Genomic DNA, 19,039 nt, shown 5'->3' on the forward strand with positions numbered 1-19,039 from the left:
TTTATAAGGATGATAAACCAGATCCTCCTGGTTTTATTTCTCGGTCCAACCTTGGTTATCCCTGTGGTAACAAACACAAAATGTTTCTCCCAATAATTAATTATTACTTAAGTAATTCATTATTACTTAAAAGCTCAGGGAACCTGACAGTTTGCTTTCAAGGAAGGCCATGTAGGAAAGGAAAAAGCTTGACCAGTGAATCTCCAAAAAGCCAATATGCTTTCACTGAAGTACAAATCTTGAAGAAAGAGGGCTAGATACTACCAGTGCAGTCAGCTGGACTGAATTTTATAGATTTGCTCAAGTCACCAGAAAACACAAAACGTGTTTGAGGAAATCCACCTAATAAGCAGGTTGTTGTATCTTAAGTTTATTAATTAGCATACCAATGGCAGCCTTAATTAACATCAATATAAAATTTTAAATTTAGTGAAGCATAGGTAAAATATGTCCATAAATATAATCAGAAGGTTACAGGAAATTTTTCAGCAAAGTAAGAGTGCTGATGCAAAGCAGTGATTTAGCTGAGACTTAGATACAATAAAGGGAAAAAGATAAAATATTACAAAATTGACAATGACTCAACATCTCTGTAGAAGACAAAGTAAATTGCACTAAATTTAAGATTGAACACCTAAGATGTTCAAATAAATTAAACAACCATAAACAACTATAAAATTAGAAAAAGAATGTTAAAAATAATCCTTGAAAGTATCTTCCCCAAGCACGTCCTCCTCCTTTACTGCATCACAGCTCACCTCGTGCCACCTGCACGTTTCTCTCCCCACTGCCAGCCTCCTTTGTGACAAGTTTGGCTGGCTGCAGGCCTGATGCCGTGAAGCCCTACAAGCCCCACTGTGGCATTGTGTTAGGAAACCATCAAAAGAAGCTAGGGCTTCTTTCAACCTGCCCTAGCCACTAACCAAGGTGAAGGGATATAAAAGAGATTGTCTCAGAGGAGACAAGAACAAACAGGTGGTTACACACAGAATTTGAACCATATCCATTATGATTCGGTGAAGGTACTTAAAAACAAGGATGGGGAAGTTGCAGTTTATGATAATGAATAAGGAGGTGAGTAGCCCTGTTCTCTATATATGACACTGCAAGTATTCAGATCTCTTCTAATTCCCATAGGCATCTCATCTGCATGATGCTCAGAGATAGTCTCAGACCTGCCAAACTAAATCATTATCATGGCTCAGATATCAGACCTCAGTTTTCACAGCTTTATATTCTTCTTTCAGCGTTAAATGTGTACTGTTATTGTGAAAGACACAATAGAAATACAAAATATAGAAAGACAAAATAGAAATTTTGTTCTTGAGCTTTTAAAATTCTATCTCTTGCAGGCGATTTCCTTCCTGCATGTAAATCCTGGATGTAAATCCTGCTTAAAAAAAAAAAAAAAACAAAACAAACAACAAACAAACAAACAAAAACAAACAACCAAACAAAAGAGAACAGCAACAGAAAAACAGATACACAACCTCTAAATGGGTTCAGGAGAGTGCCATCAGCATAACTAGGATTATTCCTAATATCAAGTCGGAAAAATAACCAATCAACGTTTGCTTGGTTCCCTGTTTCTATTTCATGCCACTTAAGGTTGTTACATTGCCTTTTTTTTTTTTTCGGTCAATTTACTTTATTAGTGGCAATGGACATACAGGTTTAGATAGCAAATACTGACTATTAAAGTGACCCCAAACACTGTCTGACTAGAATGCCACGCACTTTGTCAAATTACCCTAAAAACTTGGGCCCATGGCAGCAAAGCAGGCAAAACAGGTGCGTTGCAGAAAGGACAGCCTCTAAAAAAGGATTAAAATAAGAGCAAATCTGGAACACAGAGGTGTGACTGGCAAACCTACTAGAGGCTTACTTCATGTTTTTCAAGTAAAAGCAGTGTTCAAACAGTAAGATTTTTTACATCTACTGAATATAGTATATGGCAGCATGAGTACCTTCACATAAGATGATGATTACCTTATGTGAAGATGATCTGGTTTGCTCAGTGACAGACTGACTCAGTAGTATATTTTACATCAGAGCTCAGCAATTCCTGGTGCCAAATTCAATGATCGGAGTTGGAGAGAAGGATTTCAAGAAGTAGAAATTAAATGCAAATGTGAGATCAGAGCCAGACAGGCTTATTATGGAAGAATATAATTAGTAATGATGCCAAGATGAAACTGTGCTTAAAGTGATGCTTGACAGTGAGCTGTACAACTGAAACTTAAGCCTGCTTGCTGTGTGTAAAATATTTTTCAGTTTTAGCTACTACACCCTCTAAGAAAATTCTCTGATTTTTGAACCATTCACGAGGATTTCTCACCTACCCCCCACTCCTGTTCAGTCCCAGACGCTTGCTCCAGTGTTATTCCCGGTGACTGGGGTTACTGGAGGGTGGGAAGAGGAAGGAGACAGGACAGATAGCCTCCAGGGCTTTTGTAGTTGATTTTTTTTTTTTTTTTTTTGAAGTCCATAATAATAATAATAAAAACAAAAACAGGTGGCTGTTGTCAGAAGCCATACTATAACAGAAGACAGGAGAGAACACCAGTTTATTTGAACAACCCAAAATAAACTGTTGTTTTTACCAATGAGACTTGATTTTTATTTCCTTTTAAAGCAGAGTGGAAGGAATAAGATCTAAGTTAGCGAATATTCAGTTTCTGATATGCCCTTTTAACTATACGTAAAAATAGGAAGTCTGCATCCAAACAGATATTTCTTGCTTTTTACATTATAAATTCCAAATGAATAAATGGCTAACTAAGGACACTGTGACAAGGAACCCTCCTGCTCTGTGTCCATGGCACAATTACAGCTGAAACCTGCTTGTTGTGTACACAGATTTTGGCATGAAAGTTCCAATTTTAACAGCGGAAAATTGATTTTTCTTCATCCGTCTGACAATGTGACTCATTTGTTTACATATTAAAGTAGAACGAAACAGAAAAAATCTTCAGCTACACTTCAGGTGTTTGCAGATCTTATGGCATATATGGAATAACAGGATAAATTAGCATGTAATGCTAACAACACGATCTGTAAGGATTTTTGCTACTAAGATAAAATAGTGCTATTTTTGGTAGCAAAAAAGCAGACCCATTCTCAGATTACACAATCGACTTAAAATTGCTGTGGACTTGCAACCTCTGAAGCAGCTCTGCAGGGATGCCCTGGTCCCATCCCCGCTGCCTGCTGGCCCCCACCAGCCCCCTGCTCCTTGGGGGCTCTGCGGCTGCCACTATGAGCCCCAGCCCCACCTGCCACCCCAGGGCACATAGCAGCACATGGGGCTCAGAGCTGACGAGGAACTGAAGTCCCCAAAGGCAGCTCTGGGCTTCTGGAGCCCTTTGGGAAGGCACGACGCGTCAGATGGGATCCCACGGCTCCCTGCGGGCTGCAGTGCGCGACGTGCTGCATCCGCGCAATGGAAACTGCAGCGCCCACGAGAGCATGTATGCAGCTAGCGCCTACGGAAAACAGGCAAAACAAGCCTCATAAAAACCATAAATCCAAACCCACATGCTGTAATTTTAGCATAAAGTTCTGACAGTTGAAAACAATGAAAAACTAGGTGGGTTTGCGTAGTGGTTTTGTTTTGTTTTTCCATTTCCTCTCTGGTTGTATATTTTGAAAGGTTAAAAACACAACACGAGCTTATTCTAAAATACTTGTATTTGTAAAAAGTTCTGTGATGTCATCAGGTAGACCCAATGTTAAGATTTTTTATTTTATTTTTTTAATAATATGTTTGCAATACAAATGAAAGCTGAAGATATCAAAGTATTACGAGGTCAAAGCCTGTTGGCCAGTATATTTCAGTCACGCATGTCATTTTTCCTCTTTAAGAAAAATTTTCAAGCTTAATTCCCTTTATGCAAATAGGAAATCGAAGGAGGTAAAATAAATTTTTCATGTAAATCACTGGGGACATTATCTTAAAATTATCTGAACAAATAAACAACTTTTACTATTGCATTAAAACACTAAATTAAAAAGTATGTATAAAACCTCGGTTCCCCAGAATGTGGCCTACTTTAAGTATTTATTATAATTTCAGATAAAGTGCTAAAAGATCTAGATTGGTGTTTTATGTGAACAGAGGTGACGTAAATTGAGCTGAAGGGAAGAATAAATTATACCCTGTAATTAGCATATTAAACTTGGTAGTGTTAAAATTCTGCTGGAGCAGTATGCAGATAGAAAAAAAAAAGCTATGTGATTTGCAGCCCAGTGACAGCTACTCATTTGGCATCACCAGTTCTTAGGGCATACTGGAGCCCACCAGTCCATTTTTGACATGCTGTAGTAAATATCTTGTATACCTGATCCTGGGGATCTGGGGAAAACCAAGAGTTGCATTGCCTGTGATCACTTGTGCCTGAAGGCTCAGACCTGAGCAGAGCCACCTGCCTGGCAGCTTCTAGCATGAGGCCTAAGAACTCCTCTGTCTATAACCAGCCAGTGACCATGTGAGCCAGGATACAAATTCACATCTAGAGACTGGAACCTAAAACTTAACACATTTCCTGAATGGCAAAAATGGGACAATGCTTATAAGAAATATATATATATATATAATATGAAAGTTAGTAAAAGTTAAATATACACATTTATATAAAAGAAACACCCTGTTAGCAAATCTGTGTCAGATGTAGTTCACACAGTGTCAGACTTGTCACTGCACAGTAGTATTTTAATTAGGTAATGATCATGATCACACACTTGGTGAGCAAAGGAATGAGACTTCTGAATAATAGGCAATTGAACCCAACATGACCTAATTCTCAGAATGTCTTATCACAAACCCCCATTTCTGCACAGTTTAACTTCTCTGTCTGTAGTAATGTCTAGTGGAATTACTGTTATAATAGCTTTTCCTGTTACTTTATAGCAAGGAGATGCCATACTGCACACCTAAATGTATTAGCACACAAAATGATACCTGTTCTGAAATTACATTTGGATCATTTTCCTGGATTACAAAAGATACCTAGCTTACTAAATAAAGTGTGCTTTGCTCTGAGTTATGGCAAGCAAAAATATAGGTCACCTCTGGATATGTGCTGCTTAAACTAAAATATTCAATAATTTTATGTATTTTTGAAAATACATAAAATCCTAGCACCTGCTGTTTTGCAAACAAGAAATAAATTCCCCTATTCAAAAATACACATTCATGTCTGGGGACAGCAGTTCAAGAATATTGCCTGAATATGCTTCAGCATTTTCCTTGAAAGATCTCATTCTAAATCAGTAAATTAACAACAATATAATAAAAACAATCCTTATCACCTTCTTTAATAATATTTGACTATCAGTTTATTATGGCCGTTAAACTCCAGTATTATAGCCTAGTTTATGTACGCAGAATACAATGATATTTCATAAAAGTATGGAATTTATTAATTTAACTATGGTAATAAGATGCAAATATGCAACAGCATAATACAAATTAGAGCATATTATCTGAAACCCCTCAATTCTTTCCTGTGCAAAGCTTTCCTCCCCCTTGTGCTCCCTTCCATTATAATTATCCTACCTTTCCGAAGCAAATTGTGTCACAGTTCTTTCTTGCCTACTAAGCCTATAATTTGGAGCTTGTCACAGTGCTTCTAAGCACTTCATGTACCTTCCTATTATCTTGTAATAGATACATTAATTAAGATTAAATATTTTAACCCTATTTAAAAATGCAATGTTTGCATTATATTTTTAACTTCCAGAGGAAGCTTTAGCATTTCCATTGTCATTGATATGCATATTTTAACCTTATTTAAAAATGCAATGTTTGCATTATATTTTTAACTTCCAGAGGAAGCTTTAGCATCTCCATTGTCATTGATATGTATAATGTAATCAACCGTAATTAAGGTACCTTTAAAAAGTCGTTTTACGGGGAGCGCCACGCACTGCTGATTCCAGAATTAGAACACATGATAGTCACTCCTTTAACAATCTGTCTGGAAAAAGACCGCAAGACCAGCCCCTGAAGCAGATTCATTCAGAACGCAGAATTTAAATAAAGTTGAAAAAGTTTTATCTAAGTGCTAAAACAGTCAAATGGCTGGACACCTGCTCAGAGGAACCAAGCGTGAGAAAAGCAAATGAGGGTGCATTGCTGTGGATACCTCCTCTGAAGACATGAAAAGGGTACAGCTGGAGCGGGCCTTGCTGTGAGTAGGGAAAAGAGGTGGTCAAGACAAGAGCACTGACCCAGTACACAAATATGTTCTTTATGGATCTCAGAAGGGCCACTGGTTGTGCCCAGACTCGGCTCGCTATATACCAGGTTAAAACTGCACAGTATACTTGTTTCTATTGTGGACTGGTTAGGATGATCAAGAATTAACCAGTGTTCTTATCTAATCTCTTGCCTAAACATTTTTAAGTGGCTTTTACATTGTAGCTCTTGCTGCAGATCTCTGAACTGCATAAAGCCTTCTTGCTCTGCTTAATCCTAATGAAGACAACATGATTTTAATTCTGTAATATCCAAATACTCTCTCTACTTGGATAAGCTTGAATAAACTGGAACATCTTAATTTTTCTGTTTATATCCATATACATATCTACAGGGAGAGGGTAAGAATATATTACTATGGTACAAATATCTGAAACAGAAAAGCATTAGAAAATGAAGTTTGTTATATTAGATTTAAAAATATCCTACATTATACAACTAAAATACACAAGTATGCCAGACTAAACAGTATGAAAAGTATACATTTTATTATTATATTATATTTTTATTTGAATCTTTAGATTATAAGTTTAGCAAGAACTTGATGATTTTTCTGTTTAGTAATAATTAAAGACCTATGCCTTGCTATTTATCATAAATGTATATATTTGTTTAATAAATATTTAAAACTATTACCTTCACTGGAGGTATGTAGCAGGGACTATAGAACAATAGTAGGAAAGAATGGTTTTTGAAGATTTTGTTAAACACAACTTTTTAATTTCTAGATTAAAAAATCTTGGATGTTTGTTACAATGAAATGGTTTGACATTACAAATGGAACAAGAGGATAGGACTAAAGATATATTAAGTGTCAGTTGCATTATATCACTTGCTTGGAATCATCTTCTAAAACGTTGAAACTGCTACTTATCTATAATGTACACCTTCACAAAAACTTTGAAAAAGAAAGCTGATTGAGATAAGGTTCTCATTTCAGTTGAGAAGCGGGGCATGGACATTCCCTTCTGAACCATCAGTAGCATTATTCCTCTGCAGGCAATGAACCTTCACTTTCAGAACCAGAAGAGACTGAACCTCACCTATGCTTAAAATAGTACTTTAGTTTATCTCAAAGAGAGGATGCTTTTACTACTTTTACTTTGAATTTCAGCAGCATGCCTCTGAGCAGTTCTTCACTGCTCTTCTGCTGTACTTTAATTCACATTTTCTGCTCTGCTCCAACTTCACAAAGGGCTGGGATCTAAACTCCCAGGAAGTGAATTTGCATTTAAAAAAAAATTATCTATTTTAAAATGCTTTTCTTTTTTTTTTCCTGAGCGAAATGGTGTTACAACAGTACAAAATTATGAAGCTTTCTCATAAACACACTGACATAAAACTGACTGTTCTTCACCATCCATACATCATTGTTCCATGCCAACCTGATATTTGTGCATATTTAACAGCTTAATGATGACTCTCAGAAAATATACCTGCAGGAAAGTAAAGCTGTGGCAACATTTCTTTTCTGATATGCACAAAATCAAAACCAAAGAAGATGAAGGAAAGTTAGTCTATTTTGTGGTTTCTTTTCACGTCACAAGATAAATTGATTCCAATTACTTTACTTCAGTATTAGGTAAGGCCTGATCTGCATATGGTTTCAATTAAAAGCCATAAGTAGGCCAGAGCTCTGTGATGGCTTGACCTCTTCCATATGTGCTATGCACAATAAGCTGACTGGGGATATAGTGGTAAATAAACAAGAGCAAAGGATTTTAGAACGGAGAACTAAGTTAAAAAAGAACTAAGCAATTGCTGTTTCCCAGCACGTGCCATGATGCGTGTTCCTGCCAAGACGTTACATCTTTTTTTAGGGATATATAAACTATACTCAAATCCTTCTTTAAATTTCCTGTTGCAAATCCATGAAACTCCACTGGCTTTATTTCTCCGACAGAATGTTTCAAGCCTGTACCTACCTTTCCAGCACTCCCTGATCCTTATATGTGTTCACCATTCCTCTCATCAAAACCTACTGAAGACACAAATGTGGAGCATGCTATTCAATAACCACAAACCGTTATTATTTTTTCACTAAAATCTTGTGACCAATTAACTTAAAGTATTTATTTAACAATAATCATAGTCTTGTGGAAGAATCAACCACCCTGCAACAGGAAGTTATTGGGTTTCTTAAGATTCTTTAAGTATCTCTTAAAATGAATTATAAGACAAGTGCAAGACTACAGAGAATAAGAGATGCAGTACATCACACAAATTTACAATTCTGAACAGCCCTGAAACGTTCAAAGTTCAAAGAACAAATGATAGGCTTGTCTTTTGGAAACATAATGTCAGAACTGAACATTTCACTTGGTATTTTCAAGGATTTTATCTTAGGTTCTTGCAAAACTGGTAGTTCCACGTAAAGATTTTACCCATGACAATTCAGAGAGAATCATACAATAAATTAAATTAGTAACAAGATTCCTTTGAACTAACAACAATGACAATATGATATAAAATTAATTTTTAGTCATGAATTTGGTGAATGCCATTTGAGCAAGTCCACCCTACAACTTCATGGATATGTGTTTATATACATATACGTATATAAATTTGTGCATAAGTGATCAAAAAATTAGTCAAAAATTCAGGCAGCTTATTGGAAATGATATTATAACAGACTAGTAACAAAAATATTGTGAAATGGTATTTATGAAACAGATTACTTCTTGTGAGTGAGAAAAACACTTTTTCATTTTTTTCCCCATCATGGAAAACAATCATTCTTGACTTACATCAGTGTATTCCCTGTACTTTCTTCCCACTGCAAACCTGTGGTATATTGCTACCTGTACAATGTAACACGCATTGCATCATTCAGTATAGCTTTCAAATAAGGACCTTAAGGAGAAAAAAAAAATCCATTGGTTTTTTCAACGGAAAGAAAATTTTGCAATTGAGATACGTACACAATAAATAAGAACTAATCCTTCCCCATGAAGAAAGCTACAGCCTTAGGGAAAAAAAAAAAAAAAAAAAAAAAAAAAAAAAAAAAAACTTTAAAAATTCATAATAAATATAATAATAAATAATTTTAAACAATTATTTTAAGCATCACATAAGTCTTGCTCAGTTATTTTTCATTAAAAGACTAAGAATTACCAATTTATGTGTTTCATGTAGACCAATACTGAGACAACTATTTATTTGACATTTAAGACTGAACACATCACTAGGCTTTTATGTTATTTTAAAGAAAATTAAATTAAATTTTATGTTAGTGGAATAGTATCCTTTTCATTTAATGAGGAAGAGTTTATCTCTTCCTGCAACAGTCTGTGTTATCCTCGCTTTATGATCCCAAAATAGCACCCTGTACCCCCTTAATCCAATATACTTTCCCCCAACTATTTAATGTAATTACCTAGGTCTGAATCGATATTCCATTAGCTGGATTCAGTCAATGAACTGACTTTCACCACCTGCATATTCTAGCTCTCAGGTTTTCAGTGCTGGCACACCACAAACATAAGCTACTGCAATCGCATACTCCATCCTTACGTACAAAGGAGTTAAACTCTAATTAAAGTTCTTGGTTCTGGAGTGCTCAATGACGGTATCTCTTCTATTATGAACTTCACTGCAAACACAGAAATGCTCTTTTTAAATAGCTTGTATTGAAGGAAATTAATGGCTTTTCAAAAATCATGAATTCTAGAATAGAGGGCTTTCATGTTTTCTGTCAGAAATTTGCATATGTTTCTTGGTATTGCTGCATAACAACTGTATGCTATTTCATAACACATTCTGATAAACAACTTAAGTCCATTATCCTGCTGAAATCGTGAACTTAGCACATTGTATTGAAAGACTTTACCAAAGGTTGGGAGTGGGAAACACCCAAGAGCACATCATTGTCAAAGCAGATGAGGTTTCTGTGATTGCCTTGCCAGTGTCTGCAGCAGCCGATCCCCTTAATTAGGGGATAACTCTTTTGTACATAAGGAGGGAGTTTCAGTGGCGTTTTCATGAAATCACAGCAGGATCCATACTTTCATACTTCACTAAAGGGAGCATGAACTTTTGAAAGTCTTGCAGTGGCAACAGGCCAACAATTTCCAGCCATTTTTATTGCAACAATGATGTCAGTAGTAAGCACTATTTAATCTTCAGCATATATCTGTAAGGGTCAAATAGGTATGCACAGCATAGAAGCCAATGGAACATGAAGCTGAAGTTACCGGTTCTGAAACGACCCTTTGTTATTGCTAGTTTTCCCCTTCTCACACATGAAATGAAATACGAAGGATAAAGACCATCTGAAGCCAGGGACATGAGTTTTGGTTTTATAAGCCAGTGCACATATGGACATCTGAGCTCAGTAAATTAACGTGGACACACATCACCAAACAATAATTATGTTTTACATCAGCCAATAAAGAGCAGAAGAATGATGGGCTCCCACTGTCAAGGCTGCACTAAATTCAACTACAGAAAAGTTTTTATTAGTCTAAAATTTAGTACACCTACCAAAAAGAAACAAGCCTTAAATACAGTCCACAGCCAATATAAAAACAAAACGTCTGATCAGAGTTACGGTTCCGTATTCTGTCAGTGTTTCTGTGCTGTCCAGAACCAATGGCATTTCCACTGCTCTCCAGAGCTGGAGTACTCACAGAAGTGTACTTGGCCAAGATTCAGTTCACTATGCCACTTTTATGAAAAGTTTAACATTACTTGCCTTTTCTATCTATATACGTTTATATGAATCAGTACATGTTGTGTATTAGAGCTCTAAAATTGCCAAATCAATGCCCCCACATACACAAATGAAAGAAACAGTTGCTAAGTGTTAAATACCATGTAACAACACAACACTGTTGCGAAAAGCACATTTACTAAAGAAAATATATTTTGTAGTCTTGGGAGTTCTATATAAAAGCAGGAACTCGTAAAAAATAGATGCTATGACAGCTGACCAGTTTCATATGACAGGATTGCTACTTGTATTATAACATTAAAAATGACATAACAAAGCCCAAGAGACCTAAAAAGGATAGCCCAGCAAACTCTGTCACTGCAACTTGAATTGGACCTTCAAGCTGGTCCACACTTGGCTCTTATTCCTGTACTCAGTCTGTATTTACAAAAAATCAAATGCACAATTTCCTCGGACCCTTGTGTAAATACATAAATGCATTCTCAGCAAGAAGTCCCTCATAAATATGCAGAAATGGAAAAAGAAAGGTGTAAAGCACTGCTTTATCTCACATTAATGTTTGTGGCAGCATTGATGAAATCTCTTACAAGATTTCTTTTTGTGGAAAGCTTTAATCAAATACACTCTAACGTTAAAAGCACTGTAGAAATTTTGCAATGTGTTTTAGCATGAGACAAGAAATGACATAGGACACAAATATTACAAGGGCCTCATTTTAATTCAGTTTGGACTTGAAAATTTAACTTACTAAAATTTGATATTGCTGGTGGTACTGCTCCAGTGCTCCAAAATATTCTTTCCATGCAAGCGATAGTCTTGGAAACCATGCACAACTAGTTTCTGTTCTGGAACAACTGGTGTAGGTGTACTTAAAAGCACAGAGTAGTCACTAGGAAGACTACTCTCTGCCCTTGTCCTCTGTTTAGATAATTCACGTAGCTGCATTTACCCCTGGTAAGGGAACACGGGGTGATTTTCAAATTAAAGGGTATGTTTGGGCTGAGCATTCAACACAAGTAACATAATTGCACTCAGGGTTTTTCCTTTTCCAGCACACCAGGGTAGCAAAACCCTGATTTTCCTTCTTCTTGCCAGTAAGACAAAGCTACTATGCATGCACGTGTGTGCATGTGTAAAATACCTATGAGCAAAGATATTTTTAGCCTGCTGCGAACTGTCTGTAGAAACTTAATTATCTTTTGTCAGTGTCTTGATCATAATAGATTTTTTAGAAACGGAAGAATTGGCAACACACTTTGAAATGACAAAAAAAATTACAAATCAACATGCAATCCTTAAAATCACCCAAACTGCTTGACTTGAAAGCCTAAAGAAGAATGAAGCAGCTAATTAGACTAAGCAAAAGATGATACATCCTTTCTAATATGTGGAATACTTAGCTAACTCATTCAATAGCTTAATTCAATAGTTTGGCACAGCATAGCAAACACCACAGGGCTGCCAGAAGTTGAACTTCTCTTCCAAGTGAAATTAATAAAGCTTTCTGGATGCGTATGTGTGTGTATAGACAGAAATAATGTATGTGCCATTTTCCTCATTATACTGAGGAGAGAGAATATCTCCATCTCTCTTGGAAGAAGAAAGATGACTTATTTCCATCTATTTAAGCATCAATATATAAAATGAAGAATTCACTCTAGAATAATTGTATTAACCTTTGAAATATTGGGGGGTGGGTAGAGGGGAGAATGAGCATCTGACACATCCAATGACTTAAAGATGGAATTTGATTACACATCAGATAAAGGAAGAAAAAATGTTTCCCAGTACTCTCACAGCATTGACAAGCTATTAAAAAAAAAAAAAATCAGCTGAAGAAAAGATGAAAAGGATGTAAGGAGAGATTGCTGTAGGTATGGCCACTGAAAAGTAGCATTACTTTAAGCAAAAACCTCATTGATAGACGCAGAGACATTTATGAAAGGCTGGCTGTGTCACCTTCAGCGTGGTGTATCTCACAATAAACTCCTGCCAACCGCTTTCAGTCTGACCAACATAAAATACTAGTATTGCTGGTACTTTGTCAGAGATAAGCCTAATCATCTGTCAGAAAAAATCATATTGATTTGGTAGCTACATCCCTCCCAAACATAGTTTTAAAAGAGCAGTAAATATACGAGCAAATTAAAGGCACACCAGCTGTTACAGCCATGTTGATGCACAGGTGAGTGTTTTGCCTTCTAGCAGAAAAACTGTCACGCTTGGGCTGCTAGCCTTTGCAGGAACTGCAGAGAGAATTTTTCTAATCTTTATTTCTCCTTAAACGTTACCACAGCACAGAATTTCACCAGCTGAATGCCTATGAATTAACATCATTTTTAATTACTTTAGATACAATCTAACTTTGAGCATGCTTTTCTTCTTCTTCACATTCATCTTGCTTCCATTCATTATCAAAGTATTTCTTCCTACCAGACTGTTTATACTTTAATTTGCATGGCCTTTTACAACGTAGTGACTCCAACCGTCCTAGTTAAATTTAAATGCATAGATTTGAAAAAAAAAAATGAAAAAAAAAAAAACCCAGCCCATGTTGACCCCCCAAATTACTCCTTTTTCTTCTTTCCAATATATTTTACTGTCTCTAAAATAATTATTTTCCCCAGGTCCTACTACTACTCCTTCAGGTAGCCAATGCCTTTGTGTGACTAGTCCTCCCATACACAGCCTGATTAGCATTGCAGTGTTAATACCATCACAATCCCAATCCTAAATGGCGTGCATGTTTCAGTTCACAGATGTTATTTAGGGCACTTCAAATAAATAATTGCAGAGCAGCTTCTGACCACAATAATGTGAAAGGACTTCAAGATGAGTTTTTCACCACATCCGTCATTTCCAATTATCTTCATAATTAAAACAGTACTCAAAATCATCTTTCTAGAATGGTCAAGTAATTGAAACAAAATATGGCTTACCTATGACTTTTCCTTCCACAATACATAAATTCAACCCTGAGTAATCCCCAGAAAATGCCAATACGTTGTCCTGTAGTGAAAGATGCTCTCATCTTTTGCCCCATAATGTTACCTTTTCAAAAAAATAACAGATTCTAACCTTTCGAATTATTTAATTTTTAAGGTAAATACGTGTACTTCAATATCACCATATTGCTACTTCTGCTATGTTTGGGTGCATCAAATACTTGTGTTTTTCCCTGTTTACATTTCTTGCATTGCCTTCTTTCACACTGCAGCTCATCTTCCAAAAGAGAATTTTCTCTGTGCAGGATTCTCATAAGTCTGAATAGAGAAAGCTCTGAATTCAGCTTTCAGAAGAAAAATTACAATCCTTGATATATTACTTAGTATATATTACTAACCTCTCTTTGATTTTATTCAGAAATAGTAATATGGTTTGAATCAATTAATAAAGAAATAATATTAGTTTATATTTTTACTAAATTTTATTTGCCATCAATAGCTTGCATTTGAGTCTAATTAATATGTGTTTAGGACAGGGAAGAAAAACAGAGGTGCTTTCTTTATTTTTTGTTTTACTTTTGCTCTTAGAAGCCCTCATTATTGCTGAGCCTGCTCTGATGAGCGTTTAGTTGTGTATATGCTGTGTAATGGTTTGCATCACACAGACAGAAGCAGAGGTACTGCTCTTTAATGTGTAACCCCAACCAAACAAGTACTCCCTCCCTTTCCCCAAAAGCCAGTGGGCTGACAGCCAGACCCTTAGGGAGTGCATATGGGAGCACGGCTTCACAACACGCACTTTCAGCATGTTCCAAGAGCCTGAGACAAGACAGTCAAATTTCTCTTGGCTTCCTGAAGCAACATAGCTGTTCAGCAGCTGAACTCATGACCAAGATGCAGCTGAAGTTCTGATGCATCGCTGAGCCTAAGCTTACCTGAGAGATTTCTACAGCACATGTAGCTTCTGTTTGAAGCATTATGCAACCCATCTAGCTAAGATGGAGTGGAACATCCTGCTATTACTGCCTGTAAGAAATAGGTCACGTAACTTGGACACTGCCAATTGCCAACTAGAAATCAATTTAGAATTCCATGTAGAGAAAAAAAATAAAAATCAATGCTCATTGACATGGCCCAGCGAGTGGATGATCCGCAGAGCACAAAGCAGTACTGACAAGTATTGATGTAGCCAGGAGTGCAGCTATCTGTGGGTGAGCCAGGGAGCAGGCAGTGTGCAGAGCCTTGCGGATGCTCGGCCAGCATGCAGCTGGCAGCGCCTGCCCTGCTGGGTGGTGCTGGCCAAGGCAGTGAGGAGAGGAGAGAGCGAGCTGCTTACTGCTCCTGCTGCAACCGCCCCTCCATGCATGGCATTTTACACCAGATGGCTTAAATTGACATTTCCTTTCAAATTTTATTTCATAATAAGTTTTGAAAAAATGAGTTCTTAAAGATGTGGATATATGAATCTGCAAATACACTTGGTACATAATGTCCAAACATAAAAACAGACACACAGTTCATTAATGCCCTAATATCTCACTGGCTGGGGCTGTTCCCTGGCTGCACTTAAGCTACCTTAAGTTTGCTTACCATGTAACTCAGAAAATTAGGGCTCCTTAAGACATTTTGATTCCAATAACGTCATCAAATTTCCAGAAATTATGCTCGTTCCTGTATGGTGCTTGTTCCATTAGCAAGACACAGCTCCCTGTATTATTTATAAGTTTTTATGTTTTGCTTTTTTTTTTTTTCCCCAAGACTACCCAGCATATTAAATATCCATTACAGTGACAAACTCTGATCCATGATTCTCATTGATCACCTAAACCAGCAATCAAACTCTAGTACAATAACGCATGAACGTTTCAAGATGGAGCACACTACTGCAATATTTTAGACATGTATTTCAGGTAGTAATAAAGGCAGCATCACATATCCTGCCATTCAATTATTGCTATCATTTAAAAGAATTAAAAGGTTTCTTTCCATCGTGCTTTTAAGATTTAAGCTCTTATAAGTGATTATAGAATAAAAATAGACATATTACTTGATCTTGTAAAACTTTTACTTGTGATCCTTGTTCAGCAGGAAGCTGCAAGGACTGAAGAACGTGTTGTGCATAGCAGCAAGGAAGAGATGTCAGAGGCAAGAGAATAGCCCCAAGAGCAGAGCCGCAGGCAGCTTCGATTCACTCAGCAGAAAGACACAGAATGGGCAGGAAGATAAAAATTTAGAAGCAGAAAAGAAAAAAAAAAGTAGGAGTTTTAGAGAGTAAAAAAGAAAGGAAGGATGAGGGCTTAAAGGCAGGAGGCTAAATAAATGATACCAGGAGCTGGAAAATCCCCATCCCTGCTTTAAAAGGAAAAATAACAAGGTCATGAGGTGGCACAGTAAGAGAAGAGCTGCCCTGCTGACCTGCAATGGGGCCAGCATTTAGGAGGTATAGGGTGGTTTTGTTGTTGTTGTTATTTAAAGAAAAAAAAAAGGGAGGGGGGGAAGAAATCAGCAAGGGTCCTCCTAATGGGTACATCTGGCTGAAATTTTCTTTTTCCAGAGGAAATTTCTTGGGTTTGCTATGTCTGACAGGCAAGAGCACTGCATTGTTCTTTAGATAAAATAATGTACTACTGTGGGATATTTATGTTCATTTTATGTGGAAAGCAATGATTTAGATGAAAAAGTTCTAAGTTTGATTCTAAAGGCTTCCAAAACAACAAAAAAATGTTGGGCTATGCAGTGCACATCAGTTTAGGTGTATGTCTGCATCAGGGCCATAAGCATTTTTCTGGTTTTGATATTAAGTGTTATTTTTTAATGTATTATGACATACAAATTATTTAATTCATAGAATTTCATGTCAAGTTACATTAAGTATATATTGTAATTAGAGGTACTTGCAAGAAGCACGTATCATATCATGCAAGGTACTTCATACTGGTTTTAATTCTATAACATCAAATGCATTGTTGAGGCAATTGTTCTCTATTTTATCGCTAAGTGACAGTTTCCCTGCTGGAGACAATTTATCTTATCAAAATTCTACAAGATAAGCTACTTTGTGCAAAAACAGGACTCCTGATAAAGAAGTAAAATACTGGAACTGTCACATATAGTTTACCTACTTAATTTTACTTTTTTTTTTTTTTTTTAATTATATTTTCAATAACCTGTTCACTATAACAAAGGCAAGCTTTTTTTTCTCCATAGAATTCAGTTAAGTCTATTTCATTAGCTGGCAGGAGTTAAATAAAAGGAAAAAAGATTTCTTACTGGTATCAAATATTTTGTTCAGAGGCTAACAAATAATAAAATAACCTGTTACACGAAAAACAAAACAAAACAAGCAAACAAACAAACAAACAAACAAAAAACAGTTTTCTTCAAAATCTGGATGCTTTCAGGTTGTTAAAAAAACCTTTAACACCGACACCTGTCTGTACTTTGGATAAAGTCAATGTTACCATTCCTATCTCGTCTTAAAGCTCATTTTAAACAATCATCCTGCCTAATTAAAGTTACTTTCTGGCTCTTTAATACAATCTTTTTGAATGTTGGCATGGTTAAAACATTCAAGTCTACTTGGTTTAGGATAGTGTGGCAAATGTCAGTGGAATGCAAGGGCATATGGCATATAATTACAGAACCATATGGATGCCAGTAGTAAGTCAACAGCATTTGAATACAGGACCTGAGAAGTTAGAGGAAGAGCAATAAAACACCATCATACGTAATCATAAAATGGATATGTATGGTTTCTTTATAGCTGAAAGAAGCCTCTAAGGTCTGCCTTTCAATCTAGCAAAGTCACTGTATGTCCAAGGATATAGCAATAGAGTTTAGTATACATTATTTTGATTTTGGCTTGGAAATTTATAAACCCAGGTCATTAAGATGAGTGATGGAAAAAATCACTTACCAATGCACATAGCAGATCAACAGCTTCCAGTATCAGTTCTTGGTGGCCAATGCGAGTGACTCCCAGTTCCTCAAGCTCTTGGTGAGTGATGTGTAGCAGCTGTTCACCATTGATCTTTTCCCTTTCAAAATTTTTTATGTATTGTTGGAGGCAATCGTCAAGACCTATTGAAAAAAACAACGCCAACAATGCATATTCAGAGAATGAAGACAAACAATAATAATACTTTAATCTACAAATACAGAAATTTCTGCCGAATACAAGTATAATTCCTTGTTTGGATCTATTATGGAAAAGAGAAAAATATAATTCAACTTACATAGTAGCACACCTCAGACTTCTAAACCCCAAAATTTGTGCTACTCACATTATTTTCAACATCCTTAAACATTTTAACACTAATTTAAAGCCTCTGTGGTAGGTATTAGGGATAACCAGATGATACATATTGCAAATGATAACCAGAAATATGTTCATCTCAAGTAGTACAAGAATGCTAAATGAATTAAGAGGATGAAAAAAGTTCACCAAAAATATCTGAGAAATGCATTGTTATCCATTATTCTATTTACAGGTACATTCCTTAGCTAATAAAGTGATTTAATTAGATATAATACAATTAGCCTATTTCATTGTAATAGAAAATATGAGCTAAACATGTTACTAATATGCAACACCACAGCCTTATTGAATGCTAGGAATAGTTAGCACCCAGTAATAAATTTCTAAAAAGAAAGTTATAGGATGACTTAGAATAACAAAACCACTTTCTAGGGGAGTGAAAGCTTTTGGAAACCAGGAGATCATTATTCAGTGGTCATGAATAAGACTTGCATTATCTAGCTGTCTTTTGTCCAGAAAAAGGAACTGTCTCCTCGTTATGCTGTTGCTGACCTTAGCACCCAAACCAGCAGCCTCTTTCTAACAGGCACCCAGGCCTTCGGGCTATTGCAGAACAGCCTGCAAACAGGAGACGACTTCTCCGCATCTGCTCATGGTTGTAAATGATTTAATGAATGGTTTTATGAAAGAGTATTTCAATTTGCATTGATTGAAAATTGGACACCGCAACTTCTGCATTCATCATTTAACATCTGAAACTCAGTTGTTACGCGGTTCTGTCCCCAGAATGTTTCACAGTAAATCCCCGAAGCCATGTATTTCAGGCTTGCTTTTAGTCAACACTTGCCTAAAACTCCTTTCTGTGACCAAACTCATCAGAAGAAGTTTAATTTCTGATAGCACTT

The 19,039-nt window shown here is 36.3% G+C and overlaps 1 protein-coding gene across 5 annotated transcripts in view; it reads right to left on the bottom strand.

Annotated features, from left to right (window-relative positions):
- LOC137863897 (connector enhancer of kinase suppressor of ras 2-like) overlaps positions 1-19,039 on the bottom strand; it is a 177,476-nt gene that overhangs the window by 99,687 nt on the left and 58,750 nt on the right. For all 5 annotated transcript variants that reach the window (XM_068697495.1, XM_068697496.1, XM_068697493.1 and 2 more), the window contains exon 2: positions 17,793-17,956. In XM_068697495.1, coding sequence (XP_068553596.1) covers positions 17,793-17,956 — 164 coding nt within the window. The remainder of the gene's footprint in view (positions 1-17,792; positions 17,957-19,039) is intronic.

Source organism: Anas acuta, chromosome 13 (genome assembly GCF_963932015.1).
Source record: "Anas acuta chromosome 13, bAnaAcu1.1, whole genome shotgun sequence".
Classification (NCBI taxonomy): Eukaryota; Metazoa; Chordata; class Aves; order Anseriformes; family Anatidae; genus Anas; species Anas acuta.